General features: G+C 49.9%; 1 protein-coding gene across 3 annotated transcripts in view; it reads right to left on the reverse strand.

Moving 5' to 3' along the window:
* ZSWIM5 (zinc finger SWIM-type containing 5) overlaps positions 1 to 9288 on the reverse strand; it is a 103222-nt gene extending 93934 nt beyond the window's left edge. Inside the window, exons 1-2 of one of the 3 annotated variants that reach the window (XM_054384163.1) lie at positions 8800 to 8841; positions 8586 to 8721 (exon numbers count right to left, since the gene is read on the reverse strand). In XM_054384163.1, coding sequence (XP_054240138.1) covers positions 8586 to 8721; positions 8800 to 8826 — 163 coding nt within the window. In that variant the 5' untranslated portion in view covers positions 8827 to 8841. Of the gene's footprint in view, positions 1 to 8585 lie in introns of all 3 variants that reach the window. The other 2 variants (XM_054384165.1, XM_054384162.1) reach the window with 2 other exon arrangements.
* Between the last annotated feature and the right edge of the window lie 8866 nt (positions 9289 to 18154).

Raw genomic sequence — 18154 nt, forward strand, 5'->3', positions numbered from 1 at the left:
ACATCCTCAGAACAGAATAAAATCCCCAGGGCCTCTGCACGTCACCAGTGCAGGATGGAGGAACCCACCCCAGGGTGGAGATGCTGCAGTAGGGCAGCTCTGCACAAACGGCATGGGGTGCTTCCTTTGCCAGGACAAAAAGCCACAAGGATGAGGGGAGAAGCAGCCAGGCTGGCAGCTCCCTTGATCCCTGGGCCAAGCAGGCAGGAAGGCAGAAGTGCTGGTCCCCAGGCACTCACCCACCCCTTGGCCCCTCTCTGAACACTGGGGTATTATTTCTCCTTTTAATCACAAGAAACAGATCTGTGCATGCCATCAGCAGGCTGTGTGGATGAAGACAGCTGCTCATACTTCAATGGGACACACACAGACAGGAAGAAAAAAAAGCTGCAGAAAACCAAATACTGCAATTTCTTCCCTTTTTATTTCCAGTTTATATGGAGCACCACAGGGAAAATGCTACCACTCAGTTTCAGAGCATTTGATACAGCAATGACCCAGCTTTGGGAAAAGAATGAAGGAAAAGCAAAATAAAAGATGACAGCCAAAAGCACTTTTAATATAGTTTCAGTAGTTTCAAGAAAAAGCTTCTGTACAGAGCAACCAATGAACTGTTACCAAAATAAACACAACTAGCTTTAAAAAAAAATTCTCTCTGATGATAAAGAAAATCAAAAGAAACAAGAACCAGTGAGCAAGACAGAAAACACATTTATTTTCCATCCTCAAGACACGCTTCTTTTAATTTGCCATCCAAAGCCACTGTAGTTCATTAATGCAAATTTTATTTATCTCAGGAACCCATTTGTTGCTCTGTCACCCTTTTGACAGGGCACTCGTCTTCATCAAGTCAGTCACAGAGCACCTCCTGCCATTGCTGCCTGGAAAAACCATGGAACACCAATACCCAGCAATGACTGCTGTTGGCATCCCCAGCAGTCGCCCACACACCAGCAGCTGAAGGATGCAGACCAGGGCTACTGGACAGCATCCTGAGTGGAGGCACAGCCTGTCCTGACCTTGCCCAGGTCCCAGACACCAAGTCTTCAGCATTCCCATGGGTAATCCCTCCCCACCGGCAGCTGCGGGGCATGGGCAGTGTCTCCAGGTGCAAAGACAGCAGCCAGGCAGATACCACTCTGCACCCTGCTGAGCGAACTTCAATACCAATTAGCAGCCCCCAGAGACAAATGAGCTGGGTGGGTAGGTACAGGCAGCTCATTACTGGTGGACTGTGGTAAGAGGGGCATTGCAAGGAGATGCAGAGCCCTTCTCCCACTTTAACCCAACAGCAACGACAGCAGAACATTCGGAGGCAACAAGCTGGACCAACATATTCACATGCAACCCTTCCAAAGCCAGCATCCCAGCAGATCTCCCTCCTAAGCACATTTGTGGCTTTGTATTAATGATGTGACAAGCAAAAAAAAGAAAGAAAAATCCCTGGCAACATGAACCTAGAATGCGACAAGTAAAAACCCAAGATTTTATTAAGTTGTGTGTTACTTTAAATGCACCATTTTATAAGGACTAACCTCAATCCTGCACAAAATCCTAAGGCATAAGCTTGAGACAAAAAGGCAAATGCTCTTAAAACACAGTGCTTGAAAATCCATTTGAAGAGAAAACGCAGTGGTGTCATGCACAGGTGAATCCTTGGCATTTAATAAAGCACACCCGCTGCACCAACCAAGCAGAATCCACTCAGATTTAAACATCAGGATTAATTAAAAAAAAAAAAAAAAAAAGAACCCTTTGAAAAATCGAATTTTTACTCCTGGGATATTTGATTGTAAAACCATAAAGATGCATTCCCCCTCACATCCCCCAAAAAGGGGTTCTGCAGAACCTGCATCTCTCTGTAGGGTGTTGCCAGATCCTTTTCCAATTCCTGCTGCAATGGCACAAGAAGTCAGGAATCAAGCCTGTACATCAAACCCTACCCTTGTGAACACCAGGTGAAAAATTAAATGGGGCTGACTCCTACTCCTCAGAGCTTACAGGAGAACATCTATAGGGTCTTAGCAGCTCTGCAGAAGGAGAGGGAATGCTTCACACTGCCATCCCACATCCTATCTTGAAAAGTGGCTCTGTCCAGAAAATAGACTTGTCTTATGACACCTAATGTAACCAGGGTTGGTGCCCTTGAGGTTAGGTGTTCATTGGAAAACTGATCAATTTCTATTGGTACCAGTACAAAGAAAGTCAAGACTCAGCAGAGGCGGGAACCAGTTAGTCAAAGGAGTCCCTTTCCTCCCCTTCTCTCATTCCCAGAAGACCAGGAGTGTAACAATCCCGTGACAACCTCTTCAAGACAGCATCAAATGTAGAGTAGGGCATACTAGAAGTTCATTTTAATACTTTCAAGACACTTCCAACCCCTTGCAAAATAAAGTCATCAACTCAAGCCACAGATGGGGAGATAGATGGAAAAACAGAGGTCCAACCACCACATGGGCTCTGGCACCCCCCTTCCCAGGTCTCCAGCAAATTTCATGTATGGCCCTACTAGAAGAAACAAGCAGGGTAGCGAGCGAAGGCTCATTACCCACCACCTCTCCTGGGACATCATGCAAGGTCAAGTCTTCAGACTGACCAGAAGAACAGAACTCAAAGCCTCATATCCCCAGAAGAAACAGCAACATTCCTACATCTCCCCAAGAAAATTCATCTGCTCTGAGCACAAAGCATCACCACACAGCAATAAGCCTTGACCTCTCAATGGAAACTCCCAGGCTCAGCTGCCTTCAGTGGGTGAAGAGATAATGCTCCTCCTGAGGTCCTTGCTCAGCTCCTCACCCACATGAGCTATTAGGAGTCTGCGACACCTAAATGCAAAACCCCTAAAAACCAAACACAAGCACAAGGTTGGCCATGCCATTCATCTGAGCTAACTCCAGCTGGTGGCAGGTCTCCCACAAGGAAAGGGGAGCAGGACATAACCCAAATACCACTGAAGATTTGCTGCCCCACCATGGACCCAGTTCTCCAGGACTAGGTTCACATGTACACCAAAGAGCACATAAACCTACAAGCTCTTTCTTCCACCCTCATGCTACCAAGATCAGGGTTTTAATATATGTATTTCCAACCTAAATTAAAAGCTGACACACCACAAGAGATGATTCACAGCTGAATGCAACTTTACAGAGCTATCGGATAGACAAGCTCATTTAACTTTCCAAAAGTCCTATCTGAGGTTAGAGGGACTAATCATAAAACATCTAACATCAAAGCCAGCGTCAAATAACAGCAAAGCACATTCCCTAGCACAAAGCTTCAGCAACAAAGCACGCAGGCACATGTGGTTTATGTTACTGCAGTTTTAGCACAGTTAAACATTTCCTAAAAGATTCCCTCTAGATGTGAGCAAAATTAAAATCTGCTGCCAATGACACAGGAGCTGAGAGCAGAGAATGCAAGTTTCTCACCTGGGCTGAGGTTTATAAAGCACAGGTGAATTTGAGACCAAATTTCTACTGCCTGCTCAGGCCAGAAACCAGGACTTCTCACACTTCCTTTCTGAAAAACACCTCAAACCTATTTATTCTGAAAGCCAAAATTAAATACTTAATTTCTTGTGCTTTATTTTTCAGGTCTCCAGCCTCTTAAAGCTAGTATCATTTTGCCTGGAGTAATTAATCACCTAGTTAAAAGTACATGCCAGACTCACAGAATCTATTTATACTCAAAAAAAAAAAAAAGAAAAAACCTTCAAAAGCCAATAAATAAATCTGCTTTTAAAAAAATAATTAAATTCCAGCTGTCAAAAGTCTTCCTTGCTCTCCCAGCTCTACCAGCAAGAAACTCATGGTTTTCATCATCTCCAATTCCACTTTCTGTAATATAGTCCAGTGTGTTCTCAAGAAACATCTCATCTCTGAGGGAGCAGCAATAAACAGATCATAAGTTTTAACGCTTAATAATCCTTAGTTTTAATTATGTATGTTAAGAAAAAAATAATTAGAAATTAAAAGGGTTTAATGTTTATTTTAAATGTTCAACAGTTTCCATCATGATATGACTAATGAACGTCTGCTGGCCCCTTTTATGTGGTTTAAAGTATATTAATATACATGGTATGATAAAGTAATCTACCCATAAAGAAAAATAAAGTAAAAATTAATTAACAAATTGGAAACATGTTGTACAACAACCACCCCACCCAAAAAATTAAGAGTATACAGAAAAATTAAACTGCCTTAGCAGCACCCTGACACAGTTTCACCGTGAAAAAAATACTTTTCATGACTCATGGTGTTCCTTCCAAGCCTGCTCCCACTGGATACAGCCTTAAACTTAGACCCAGGAGGAGACTGATCTTTACACAAAACAAAAGCAACCACAGCTGGCCCTGGAGAACCCCATCAAAGTGTTTTCCCCAAAATAAACAGCTCTATAAAGCAGCACACCCACCTAGACTTTTAAAAGCAACTGGATGCAAATTTAGACTCTGCCCTGTACCATGTCATAAGAGAGGAAAATCAAATGCTTGCCTAAAAGCAAGCATTTTTAGAAAAAAAAACAAAATCTAAAAACTAACCCAATTCTAATCACAGTTTTAGAAACAAAACCTAAAAGTCATTTCAACCACATTCAAAGTACAGGAACCCATTGGTATTTTTACCTCTGAAGTTTGCATTTCAACAGGCATCATTACAAAGATAGACCAACAGCAGCTGAAAACTACAGAGTAACCAAAAGCTTCCAAATCAAAACTCTTCCAATTAAAATGCATTTACAGGTATTATTTACAGGTATCATGTCTAGCTTAACCTCTGCCCAGGCAGAAGGCTGTTGAAACATGGTCAGAAAATCCCCCACACTTCCTAGTCCAGCTTAATCACCAGACTAGGAACCATGAGAAGGTATCCAGGACTGACCTGCAAAGCATCAGATAAAATATTCAGAATTAATTGCAGGCTTGATAAAAGCCAGGCTTCCTCCAAGTGTTTACCAAGCCAGTGCACTTTAAAGCCCTGCTTCATTGTTACTCTAACAGCAAGAGTAAATCCTGCCTATGTACTCACGGCTGGACTACACACCTCCCATCAGGGCACAAAGCCTTATCTGGGAGTCAGGAGCACACACCATACAGGTTCCTAGGAGGCTGGTTACAACACAAAACTCAACACTTCCTTGCATGTGTAATCAAAAAAAGCAATGAAAAAGGAGAATTCCCACCTAAAATTGCTATGGACACTCGCCCACCCATCGACAGCCACGACGACTCGAGGGCAAACTCTATTATACCATAGTAGGGAGTGCAGGCGAGAAACATGAATTTGTTCTGCCGGATCACAGCCTACTGTCAAACCCCACCAAAGGTCTTTTCTCTCACCAAAGCCCCAAGAGATAATGGTGTAAAAACTTTTGTTCATAAATATTTATGCGAGTGAACTTGTTAAAAATTAACCGCCGTCGTTAAAGGTTTTGTATCCTTTAGGATTCCCAGCATGCAGTGCTGTTGCATGCTTTATATTAAGCCTGGCATTTCTGCATTCCTTTCCTGCATGCTTTTGTCATTTGTCTAAAAATTAAAAGGAAAAAAAAAAAACCCACACACCACACACACACAAAGACAGGATCTGTACACATAATAATAAAGCAGTTTTTAAGAAGACAAAGATGCCTGTGTTCAACATCCAAGATCTTTCTTTGAGCAGGAAAAAAAAAAAAATCAATTTAATGACTCCAGTGAGATCAGGGTTTAAGCCTCGTTTAAGTTTTACTAAGCTTGAAGGAATTATTGGTTGATAATGTGGCATATGTGTTTTTTTCCGACCTGTCAGCTTTGTAAGCATGAGGGAGCTGGAGCCCAAAGCAGTGTATCCCCACAAGTACAACCCTCACCCTCCACACCGTCTTCCAGCTCCAGGTCATTCCTCTTGGATTTTGGTTTTCAGTTTTTCAAAGAGATTTTTCCAACCACAGAGAGAAGGAATTTCACATCCATATGACCCATATTTTTTCACAGGTCTGAGTCAGAAACACAACTGTACAAACATCTGATCTTTATTAACAGCAAATCTCAGATGTGCAAACCTCAGGTCATGACGCCGGGAGCTGGCGGTGTCCATTAAAGAGACCCTTAGAGGGGAACAGTAGTTTTGATTTAGTGCTGGAGAGCATCAAGTAAGCCAGGGTTGGGGTTTTATTTCTTTCCAAGACGTAATGGTTCCCATATAAGCCAACAGCCAAGTTCCTATCTTAATTGCAAACACACACACAGAGCCACAAAGTGTTTGTGTCTCTGGTGGCTGGAGTTCTTCTACCTCACCTTCCAGCAGCATCCACAGGATGGATGTGGAAAGTTGGCTGAGGATATCTCAGCTATGCCTCCCGCCCACCACGAATAACACGCAGCCCTTCACAGCCTTTTGTTTCATGTAAACCTTCCTCCTCCGGCTCAGGGCTGCAAAGGACTGCTGTGACAGAGCTGATTCGGGGTCAGAAACAGAGGCGTCCAACACCGCATCACCACCCGCTGTCATCCGAAGAGGAGCTGTGCTACAGCCAAGGCCCGAACCCCCCTGGCTCCGAAGGCAAACTCTCAGGGCGAGCATCCCGCGCGCCCCTTTCAGGCTGTAAAAACAAGAGATAAATCAGCCCCGACTCCGCGGCGAGCGCTTCCAGAACATGCTGCTTCATCTGAAAAGCCGACAGTTCAGAGGACAATGGGCGCGAGCTCCGATTTCAAAGCTGGGGAGATGGTTTAGACTTGTCAGGGAATATGAAATGCCAGACCATCCTCACCGTCCTCTGGCTCACCCAAAGCAGCAGCAGGAAGCGCAGGGAGACAGGGCATGAATGATACTACATGCCAGTGCTGGAAGACGCTTTGATATATAGGACAGCTCTGTGTTCTACATGCACCTGACCCCAGAGCTCAGCTTCTTCCATTGGCTGAAGCCTCATTAGAGCCACGTTTCCAAGATAAATAAATTTTTAAACTCATTTTAAAAAAGAAATTCCATTGTACAGGTCCAGCCCTAGTTCTAGACAGCCTCTGCCTCCCACTCTGGCTGCTTGCTGCACTCACACCTTGGTGAGCAGGTCAATAAAGCATTGCCCACAGTAAGCTGTTATCTTCCTTCCTCTCCTAAAGTTCCTGAAGAGCTACTCCTCTCCTTCTACAGAAATTATTTGGTTTGGGGTTAGAGAGTATTTTAAACAGAATAATTAATCATCTTAACACAGCTCTTTCAAAATATTAATTCACTTAAAAGGGAAAAAAATGGTATAATCATATCCTCAGAGAAAAATCTTTTGTGCTACAGGAATTTTCACTGCATATCCTTACAGGTGGAAGGAAAATTCTTCTGCTGTCTCCTATTTTCACATTTCATATGGAAAATGCTTTGATAATGCTCTTCTGAATGTAAACTGTACCAAAGGGGATTTTCATTCCCTTTTTTTTTCAAAGCAGTTTTTTCTTCCCGCAAAAGGAAGGAGGGCTCTTTAAATAAACACAGCCCAACTAACCATTCCTTACAACAAAACCCACCTTCCCTTCACTCATTCACGCCATACTCTGGCACAAGATGAATTTACATTTCCCATTTGCAAAACAAATTCTAGCCTAATGTCATTTTAATGAGAACGCGCATTTCAATCACTTCCAACAGCAACGGGCAGCGGATTGTTTTATGTAAAACACCACAATTTGTTTCTCTTGAAATATACAGGGATATGAGGCGGATTTCGGATGGGGACAGGGACTGTGAAGGACGGAGGGATGAGGATCAACATCTCCTTTCCGACAATGCCCCCCCTCCGCCAGCGCACACAAAAGCCACCTGCCCATGGAGAGAGAACACGATGCCATTATTCCCACCATCATTCCCACGGCCCCTTCGTCACCGAACGAGAGCGAAAAGGCCGCACGCACCCACCCCCGAAACGCGACAGGCGGCCGACGGCACCCACCAGCCCACCCAACTTGTCACCCCAACCCTTCCTTTCACCTTCCACCAACCGACCCCGCTGGAGGTGCCCGGGTAGGGGGGTGGGAAGAGAAAAGCAGGGGGGCAGATACCCCTCTAGAGGTTTTCCAAGGGGGAAAGCCCCTGATAGAGAAGACAAAGACAAACGCTCAGAGCTGTTAGACAGATGCATTATGTCTATAAACCCACCTCCCCGTGAAGGGCCAGGACCCCCGAGGGTGTGGGTGCTGGGGGTGAAAAGGACCACGGCTGCGGGGGATGGGAGGAGGGGAAGGCAGGGCTGCGTGCCCTCCATACAGATCCCTGACGGACGCTTTGCCGGGAGAGGTTGAGGTTGGTTATTGGTTTTATTTTCTCACTCGGATGGACGGCGTCCACGCTGCGGACAGCTGCCGGTGACACCCGGGTACACATACCCCTGGTTGGGAGAGGGGGTGACCCCTAGTCCTTCCACCCCCCCAACCCCAAAGCTGGCATCTTCCCAGCAGAGCACAAGGCGGTCCCTGCCCCCGGGGCAGGATTTTCCTGTCAAACCACAGTCGCGCCAGACAAAAGACTGAAGTGTTTGGAGGGGATAGAGGGCGATGCGGGGGGAGGACAACGACAAAAGCCCCCCAGGGGCCCCGTCCCGGCACTCACCGACTTGCAGCACGTTGTCCACCGCGCCGGTCTCCAGCAAGCGGATGCCGCGGCGGAAGGGCAGCCCCTCGCCCTGCGGCGCGGCGGGGGCGGCGGCGGGGACGGCAGGCGGCGGCGGTCCGGCGGCGGGGCTCTCCTCGCCGGTCGGGGCGGGGGCAGCGACGGCGGCGGCCGGTCCGCCCGCGGCGGCGCTGGCGGGTGATGCGGCGGCGGCTCGGCCGGGCTGGAAGCTGGAGTACATGCAGATCTGCCGCTCGCTGCGAGGGAAGCTCCAGTAAACGATGCGGCGCTGGACGGGCTCGGGGATGCGCTGGAAGCGGCCCTCCACTCGCTCAAAGGCCCAGCTCCCTGCCACCCGCTTGGCCGCCGCGTCCAGCAGCGACTCGGGCTGTAGCAGGCTGCCCGCCCCGCCGCCGGCCCCGCCGCCCCCCGGCCCCACCGCTGCCGCCGTCGTCCCCGTCGCCCCTGCTGTCCCCGCCGCCGCCGCGGGGCAGCAGCCGGCCAGAGCCGGAGGGGCTCCGCTGGCCCCCGCGCCTGGCCCTGCGCCGGCCCCTGCAGCCCCAGGACGGGGGTGAACGGCCCCGGTGCCCCCCGCCGGGCAGGCCCGGGAGCACAAGCGCTTGGGGCCCGGGGCGCCAGCGGGCAGCGGCGGGCGGAGCAGCTCCTCTCCCTCTCCTCCCTCCGCCATGGCTGCGACCGACTGAGCCGGGGGAGGGGAGGAGAGACGGGGAGGAGGAGGGAGGCGGGAGGGAGGGGGCCCGGGGGTGGAGACTGAAGGGGGTGGTCCCGTCGGACGGGAGGCGGCCCCCGGCGGGGCGGGAGGCTCCGTAGCCCCCTGCCCGTTTTTGCTGGATCCTGTGCTCCGACCTTGCACCTGCCGGAATGCCGGCCCTGCGGGAAGGAAGGAGAGGGGTTCGACCTCCGTAATGCCCTCCTGGCTGCGTCCCCAGGCTAGGGGGGTGATGGGGACGGGACACGGAGTGCATTGTGTCCCCCGGGCCCAGAGGGCGGGGAATAGGAAAGCCCCGCGGCTGCCGGTCCCTTGGCACTGGAGGGCCAGTGGGTGTCGAGGCCAGACAAACGCAGGGAGCTTGTGCTGAGTCAGTGGCAGCAGAGGGGCACGGCGGGGCTGGACGAGGCACTGCTTCCCCGGAGATGTCCACGGGAACCGGGGACCACTCCTGCTGCAAGCCCGGCGGTTCCCAGTCTCGCTGTCCAGCCGAAGCCAATGCCTAGCCTAACCCACAAATCTAACACGGCCTAACCCATAAATCACCTTCTGGTTTGCAGTGGGTAACAGCAGGGAGCAGTGCCCTGCTCTTCAGTGAGCATTGGGGTTTCCTTTTACTTTTAAAGCCCCGTGGTAAAGATGCTAATCCCACACACCATTGCAGCATCTTTGAGTGCAGAGAAAATACCAAGTCCTGTGGCACACTTGGCCTTTGGGAGCAGAGATGAAGAAACACAAGCAATGCTAACTCCCAGGGAACTCTGCTGTGAGGTTGCATTAAAGCGAGGTCCTTCAGCACAGATTGCCCCAGTTGGCACCCCAAAATCCAGGAACCTGACTCCTCACCAGCCTCTGCTTCAGCAGAGGGTGGTAGCAGCACCCCTGGGAGCAGCACAGTGCAGAGACAAAGGAGAGGGTGCCCCTGCCCTGATGGAGCTTGTTATTTTGCTGCTCCATCCAGTGGGAGAGAATCCCAGGACTTTCCCGAGAAATACGTTCCTCTTCTTTTGTCCTCTCTAATTTTAAGTGACAAATCTCTGAGGAGGAGCAGAGGTTGCAGGTCTGAGTTCAGTTTTCTTGCTGTTATTTTTAGTGCTTTGAGAATCCAAGACCAATTCCTTTCTATCTGCAGTTCAGTCACATCTAGACCATTACTGGTTGTTCTCTTGCTGCAGAGATCCTCTATTTACTCTCTCTGACAGAGCAGGAGTACATTTCCTGGAATAACATGGCGATGCAATTAGGGAACAGGAAATTGTTATGCACCTTTGCTATGCCATGAGGTACCTCCAAGCCCAAGGTCTCCTTTGCAGGACTTGTAGGTAAGGAACCAGATCTCAGGGAGGCAGAGCTACTGCAATGAGAGATTTTCATTTTAGAGCCACATGCTAATCCATGAAGGTCAGGAAGAGGTTTTCCTTGAAGGCTGAGGTATTCTTTGCTGCTATTGGTCTTGTTCAAGCTAATCAGTGCTAACCGATGGCAGGGCCTGGCCTCAGGCAGCAGCTACCCAGATTTGTTTACATTTTCCCCAGGAATCATGTCCCTATATCTTTAAGCCTGAAGGGCATTTTGCTCTCTGTAAAACTGCGATGGGGAGCACTTGTGAGGGCAGGGTTTTGCTCATCACCTCTGCTTGCTGTGGTGGCAGCAGGACCCAGTGGGACAAAAAGGGCTTGGTCCACCTCTGCCCCTCCACGGCTGCTCAAGTGCCCATCCCAAAGTACTCTCCTGCCCTAAGGTGGAGTATGCCTGCCTGGCAGAGACCAGCCCAGCAGGATCTTAAGCTCTTCCGATGATGGAGGCTGTGGGCTCTGGTATGCTAGCAGCCTGATTCCCCGTGAGTTTCTCCTGGCACCTTTCACTCCCCACAGCTGCCAGCTCTGCTCAAGAAGGGATTGAGCCTGCAGGAGAGAACCCCAGCTTGTCTGGTCTCTGTTACCAGACTCTGCAGAGCTCACCTAGTGACAACCTTGAGTGTCCTTTACTTATGTTGTTCCCAGACAGTGCCAATAAAGAGGATTTTAGACTTCAGCCTGAGTAAGGATGTTATTCATTCCCAATGAGCTGACTTTTCACTGCATAAAACATATAATCCGGTCTCAAATCAAACAAGGTTGGTGCAGTGGTTGGCCAGCCTGTCTCTGGGGGGGGTTAGCATGTTATTTCAAAGAAAAATCAATCTATTTTTCCTCTCTGTCTTTATCTGAACATTTGTTGCTTTCCATTCCTCCCCACGTCTCCCTCTGCCTTTCATTACTGCCTTGAATTCCACAAGGGGGGAGCTCTCCTCCCAGAGAACATGGACAGACCTCTTCTCCCTGGGGAAGGATGCAAAATGTCAGCCTCCCGCCCAGCCCCTGATGCTGCTCATTCAAAGCCTGGAATCAAATGCATCAATAATTCACCACACACTTTCCTGAGCCTGGCCATTTGCTGAGCCTCTACCACCAGCAGCCCCAGTTCCCTTCCTGGCTTTTAGGCTGCTTGGTCAAGGTCTCCCTGTGCTACGACCCACTAGTTTCTGGCCCCAGAATGCATTGTATTTAGAGTCCTTGGCTAGAAAATTTACTGATCAAAGGGACTGGAGCCCCCCCCCATGGCTCTACACTGCAGTCAGGCAACAGCACAATGCAATATTGTGGGAAAATTTTTGGGTGCCAACTCAACAAAAAGTCCAGCTTTAAGTTGCAGCTGCTGTGGGGGAAGAAATCTGCTTTTCTTTTACTAGAAAATAAATTTCAGAAACAAATTCAAGGAAATGGATGCTGCTGACATGCCCTCTGTGGTGCCCTGGCACTTGAGTTTGTTTTGTGGTAGATAAGGGAAGTGTTGGTAGGTGTCACATCTCAGCCATCTGAGGGATATCATCTCTTTGACTGCTCTCACCTGCATATCTTCATATAGCTACTCCCCTCTTTCCCCACCGTGCCAAAATCCCATCCTCAGCAGAAAGGCTGCCTTTCCCTGAGCATCTTTCCCTCTTTTGGCTACTTGCATGCCTCTTTGACATTGTTTTGACTCTGAAGAGTTAGTGTTGTGCTGTCACATAAATAACTGGCTGAGCCTTGCAGCAATGATAGCAGAGCTTTGCAAGACCCACTGAGCACCAAGGAAGCCCTCTGACGACAGATGAAGACGTACAAGAGCAGCAGAAGCTTTATGTTCAGTTAACAATGGGAAAGGAGCTGGGTAGCAAAGTGCAGGCAGTCACCAAGCTCCTGCTCCAGAGCAGCTGAAGTTGGGCTCTAGGCACTCATTGGAAGCATGGCCATTTGTGCATTTCTCATGTGCTGATGCTGTCCAGAGCAGAGTCAGGAGGGAAAGGATATGGAGAGTAAGACAGTCTGCAGCTCCCTTGCCTTAATGCACCCAGGAGTAGAGGGATCTATTGCCCAAAGCAGTTATTCCTTAGCATCATTGCAGATCCAATGTCTGGGAAGACACAGAGAGTATTGGCCTTGAAAGAAAAAGGAGGAATATCTTGGTCTGGTTGTCCATATAGTTGATATTTTTAGATTCTCCAGTGCCTAGTAAGGTCTCTGACGAAGCATAAGCTTGAGCTGGAGCTTTTTGCCATCAAACTGTTTGAATCCCCCATGGATTCTCCACTGACTCATTAGCACTGAGTTATTGCTGTGTTCTTTCAGCAGGGACTCTAATAAAGTTGCTTTTTGCCAGCCAGTCAGTTATTTTATGAAACTTCCCAGAACTGACAATTTCAAGGACCTCCTTCACGTGTGACTGCAATTGTCTGTGTACTGAGAAGAGGAACGCTAGGACTGAAAGCACCATTTCCCCTCTCCAAGCACAGGGCTGAATTCAGAGATCAGGTACAGGATGGCTGCTCTCACCCCTGCTTTGACACAGGAATGTCTCTGCTTGCCTGTGTGTCCCTGTATCTGCTCAGAGATGCATACGTTTAAAGCAGAGGATACTCAGACTGCTGTAGCTTCTTTACTTTTCATCTACTGCCAAAGGGGAAGTGATCCCCAAGAAAAACCTCAGGCCATTCTTGATCCAGGATCAAGGATGCCTGCACCCAGCACTATGACACATCCTCCCCAGCGTACCCTTTGACACATTACCACTGCCTGCCGTGCATCACAAGCACCACAAGTTTGGCTCCATCAGGGCTGAGGGTCCTGGAGGATCTCAGCAGGAGGCTGTGGAGGGAGGTGAGCAGCTTGAGCCAGTAAACCCTCCTGTGTTGATAGAGTTGGTGGGATGGGATGGAGCTTGAAAAGTTCTTTTGTGCAGCTGGAGAGGGAGTACCTAGGAGCAGAGGGGCAGGAGGAACAAGGAGATGGTCTTAAGCAGTAGAGAAGAAGGGACAAAAATGGAGCAAGGTGCTCGAGTACCAAGTGTCAGGCTGGGATTGGGCAGACTTGGACTCCGCCTTGTACCCCATCAGAGAGTTATGGCTGTCAGGAACTGTTGTTCTCTCTCTCCCACACACACATTACATCTCTGGCATGCTAGGGCTGCCTTCCCCCAGCCCCCATAAGATTAGCAGAGTGCTGAGCCTCTCTCTTCCTCGCCACCGCAGTTTCTGCACCCTTCCAGTAAACACATTTGCTGTGCAGGCCAGCAATTAAGCACAGAGGAGCTGCTACGTGAAGACCCTGGGTTTCCAGGGGAAACACTCACCTCCCCAGCATGGAGTCTGAAAGCACAGCGTGCTCCAGAAAGTTACTCAGCTCTGAACTGGAGAGTGGCACCCATCCTGGCCAGCCTGGCTGTGGTGGGGCTGAGGTCAGCAGAAAGCAGCCCCAGCCTGATTGCCCCCCTGTCAGATGCTGAAGCTCCCTCCCCTTAATTAGAGATGCTAAAATAACTAGGGAATAATTTTGCAGGCTACAAGACTATGAATAAATTATGTCAAAGGGAGGTGTAAACAACACTTCCATTAGCCTTAGGATCAGGTCTGCCCTGGCTTCTGAGACATGAGTGAGTCACAGGGTCCAACTGGGTGGGAATTCAGAATCAGGCCAGGGCTGGGGCTCTAGGTCACCCAGGGTCCTGCTGCCTTTTCCTGTGCAGAGAACGGATGGTGGGTCACACAACAACCCAGGACATCGCATGATAACCCTTTTGCTCCATCCCAGCCTTTTAAGGCACTGCATTTAACACACGTTGCAAATGGCAATTAAAATGTAAATAACTCTGGGTGGGGACGGTCTACTAGGGGAGGAGGGAGAAACTAATCCACTGGGCAAGAACACACTGAGCCAATTTCGCTCTTTCAGGAAAAAAGAAAAAGATCTGTAATGCAGAGAAGGTAACAGAGATTCTGCGAGTTGAAGAACAGCGCAGAAGAGGCTGAAAGCTGGACAAGCTCAGACTCAAGCTACAAGCTTGTAGTGCTGGACTGTGATTAACCATGGAATAAGGGAGCCGTGGAGCCTGTCTCAAACCAAGGTGTGAAACCCAGGCACCCGCTGCTGGCCCCGCTGGGGGAGGCTCCCGCAGGGTGGGCAGACCTGCCTGCCACCACCCACGCCGCCTCCAATGGACCATGAAGCACAGCTGATTGGCCGAGATGTTACGATAACCTGTGGCTGGTTGGCTGGGAGGTTACAATGCTCCACGGCTGATTGGCTGGTTGGCCACATTGTTGGATGCTAGTTGGCTGTGTGACCTTAGAATCATGGAATCATTTAGGTTGCAAAACCTTTAAGATCATTGAGTCCCACTGTAAATTACTACATGCTGATCGGCTGGGTCAAATGGTCAGGGAGAGACTTTGGGTAGAGGAAAGAGGTTAGGGGGGAAATAGCAAGAGGATAATCCATTGAATACACCTTTGCTCAAAGGTTAGAGAGGTGCTTTCATCCTCTGTTCCTGGGGACTGCTTTGGGGTGGCTCTGCTCTCTCTTTGCCAGCAGACAAAACATGGGGTATGCCAAGCAATGGGCCTTCGAAAACCTGAGGGCTGAGCTTTGTCCCACCAGTGGCCAAGATCTGTGACTGATGCTGAGGATAGTGATGGGAATGGATGAGGACAATATTTGATGTGCTTGCTCAGTCCCATCTTTACCAGCTTCCATCACCAGTGGCCATGCAGGGGACACAAGTCACTGGGGCTGGGTCATTTTTGCAACTGTTCCTCTGTCTATCCCAACTCTTTAAGTGATACTGCACTGAGATAAGCCTGGATCTACTCACCGGGGATGTCAGCAAGTCAACCAAAAGGGATGGTGTCTCCAGCCCCCATTCCCCAGCTCCTGTCTCACAGTGGAGGCACGTGGCTGCCATTCCTAGGCAACAGCATTCACCTTCACCCCACAGAAGCACGAGGGGCCTGGATGGGCTGGACCTGGGGGACAGAAATGCAGCCGCCTGCATTTATTTTGCCTAACAACAGTGATCTTTCTGTATATTTTCATTCTGTTTTCCTAGGCTCAGCTGCCTCCTCAATGAAATGTTTCCAAAGCAGCCTGGCTTGGCAGCACGCCAGCCCTGACTGCCAGATGAATGGGCGGAGGAGGAGGGACCCATTCCTCTTCTTGACACAGCATCGCTGCACAAGAGGCCTCTGTTGACATTAGGACTGGCTGTTCCCCCTCTGCCGAGGAGATGTGCCTGTCCCTCAGCAGGAGCAGCACACAGGGCCAAGGCTTCATGTGATGTGGGATTGGGATCTGTCTTCCTCCAGGGTGGTACCACAGTCATGGACACCAGGGTACCCACAGGGCATCCTCCTCCAGAGTGGTCGCGCAGCTGAAGACACCAGGGTACATCAGTACAGCACTGCCAGGATCTGAACTCAGCACTAGATTCACATCTAACACAGGATGTTAACTCCCTGAAACACCTCACCTCCACTCTGTGCAGAACAAAGCTCTTCCTCTGCACTGACAGAAGTTTTGTAGAGCTCCAGGCCTCTGGCACCTCTCAGTGGGGAGTGACGCCACAAGAACCTCAAGCACAGCACCGCAAACCTTTCAGGCCATTGGACAATAATATATGGAGCAGCATCAGCTTTCACCCTAATTCCTTGACGTTACTCAGACAGGTAAGACTCACCCAAACAGTGTTGCAGCTCTTTCCCACACTTCAACTTCCCTACCCAAAGCAAAATACCAACCCAAGTCTTCAGGGCTGGAAGCCATCTGCTCGGAGGTAGCAGTGCAACATAGCGCCACTGGACTACCCACCCAGCACCAAATGTGATCCTTCTATCTATCACTGCTAATTGCAGGTCTGGTCATCAGCAAAAAAATGCAAATCTCATCACCTGTCAGCTCCTTGCCAGGGACACTATTAGGAACCATGTAAGGAAGGGCTATGGAATCTTAACAACATGGTTAAGGAAGCATCAGGAGGCCAAAGAAAGAACTAAGTCATCAGCATCCTTTCAGTCTGCACTGGCTGGCTCCCCTGGCATTTCCTGCTGGTGGCCAGCACCCAGCTGCTGCAAGCCAAGGACCAGAGGCTTGTTCAGAAGATGCAGCCTGCAGCACATCACAGGGACACAGACTGCTCCCACCAGCTGCAGTGGGGAGAGGGTTCTGCCTGGATCTGGTGGAAAAGAGGCCAACCGTGCATCGATAAGATGAATTAGTTGTCTCAGCAGCACCAGCAAAATGAGTGAGAGGAGCGGAGCCCGTGAGGCCCGGCCTGCTTTGTTTCAATTACAGCAGCTGCCAGAAGAAAAAGATAACCTCAATATTGATGGCAGGAGCCGCAGACAGAGGTGCCCTTGCAGGCTGCTGGGAGCAGGTAGAGGAGGAAGAGGGAGGAGGAGGGACGGAGCAAGAGAGATGGAGGAGGAGGAGCAGGGTCTCAGCCAGTGACCTGTGGGAGTCTGACTGGATTCCCCAGGATAGTGTGAAAGACCTCATCCTGTCACCCTCATCCCTGTGAGGAACAGCTCCTCTTTGTCTTTCCCCAGTAGCTGTGCAGAGCATACTCCCTGCAGAGACAAGGCAGAGGAGTGCAGCCTCCCAGGACATAGGACAGAAATTCATGAGTGCCATCAGCAGGACATGCACTACACATGCCACTGCAGAGTGCAGAGCAGAAGAAACACCTCTTGCTCCCCGCTCAGGCTGTGGGGTCTGGAGAGGCAATTCAGGGGAGGTGTTAAGTGGGCCTGTGTGATATGCTGGATAGAGCTGGAGTGAAGTGCTATGGGGCTGAGACAGGCACGGGGGTGGCCTAGCATGCAGGCAGGCATGACTGCCAGCCAGGGCTGCAGCACCCAACTGCTTAAGAGATGGGGAGCCCCACGATGCACTCACAATGGGGACTCGCCTGGGCACCGGGGACAAGATGCCTAAGATGACTTTGGAATGTATGTGGGAACTTTGGCCACTCCATGGCAGGGCAGGGCAGGGCAGGCCTCCCAACATCACACCTGCAAACCAGAGATCAAGGTGCTGAGCCAAACTTCCTCCTGGCAGTGCAGGGTTAATGCCCTGCCCTGGGCAAGTACTAAACCCTGGATCCACATCCTATCAGAGAGTATGAAGAGGTGGGGATCTCTTTGGTCTTCAACCACTTTACCTCCAGGTCTCTGCACAGGGAAACGCAAATCACCACCAGCTGCTGCTTCATAGATCCATATCCAGCCCACCCAGCTCAGAGCGAGCCGCTCTGGGGAAGGGGTCCCACCAGAGGCCAGGCTGAGAGGGGTTTGCTTCACAGAAGTTTTATTTGTATCCTGGATATTGCCCTTCAATCTTGCTTCTCCCCTAGGAGACACCTCAGCATCTTCATCCCCATCCTCCCAGGTCTGTGGGCCCTGGAAAAAGCCCCTAGGTCTCCAAGAGGGGACAAGGCCACCATCTTGCGGCCACCCATCACCACTGCACATACCTGTGTGCAAGGTCTG

Source organism: Indicator indicator, chromosome 10, assembly GCF_027791375.1.
Source record: "Indicator indicator isolate 239-I01 chromosome 10, UM_Iind_1.1, whole genome shotgun sequence".
Lineage (NCBI taxonomy): Eukaryota > Metazoa > Chordata > Aves > Piciformes > Indicatoridae > Indicator > Indicator indicator.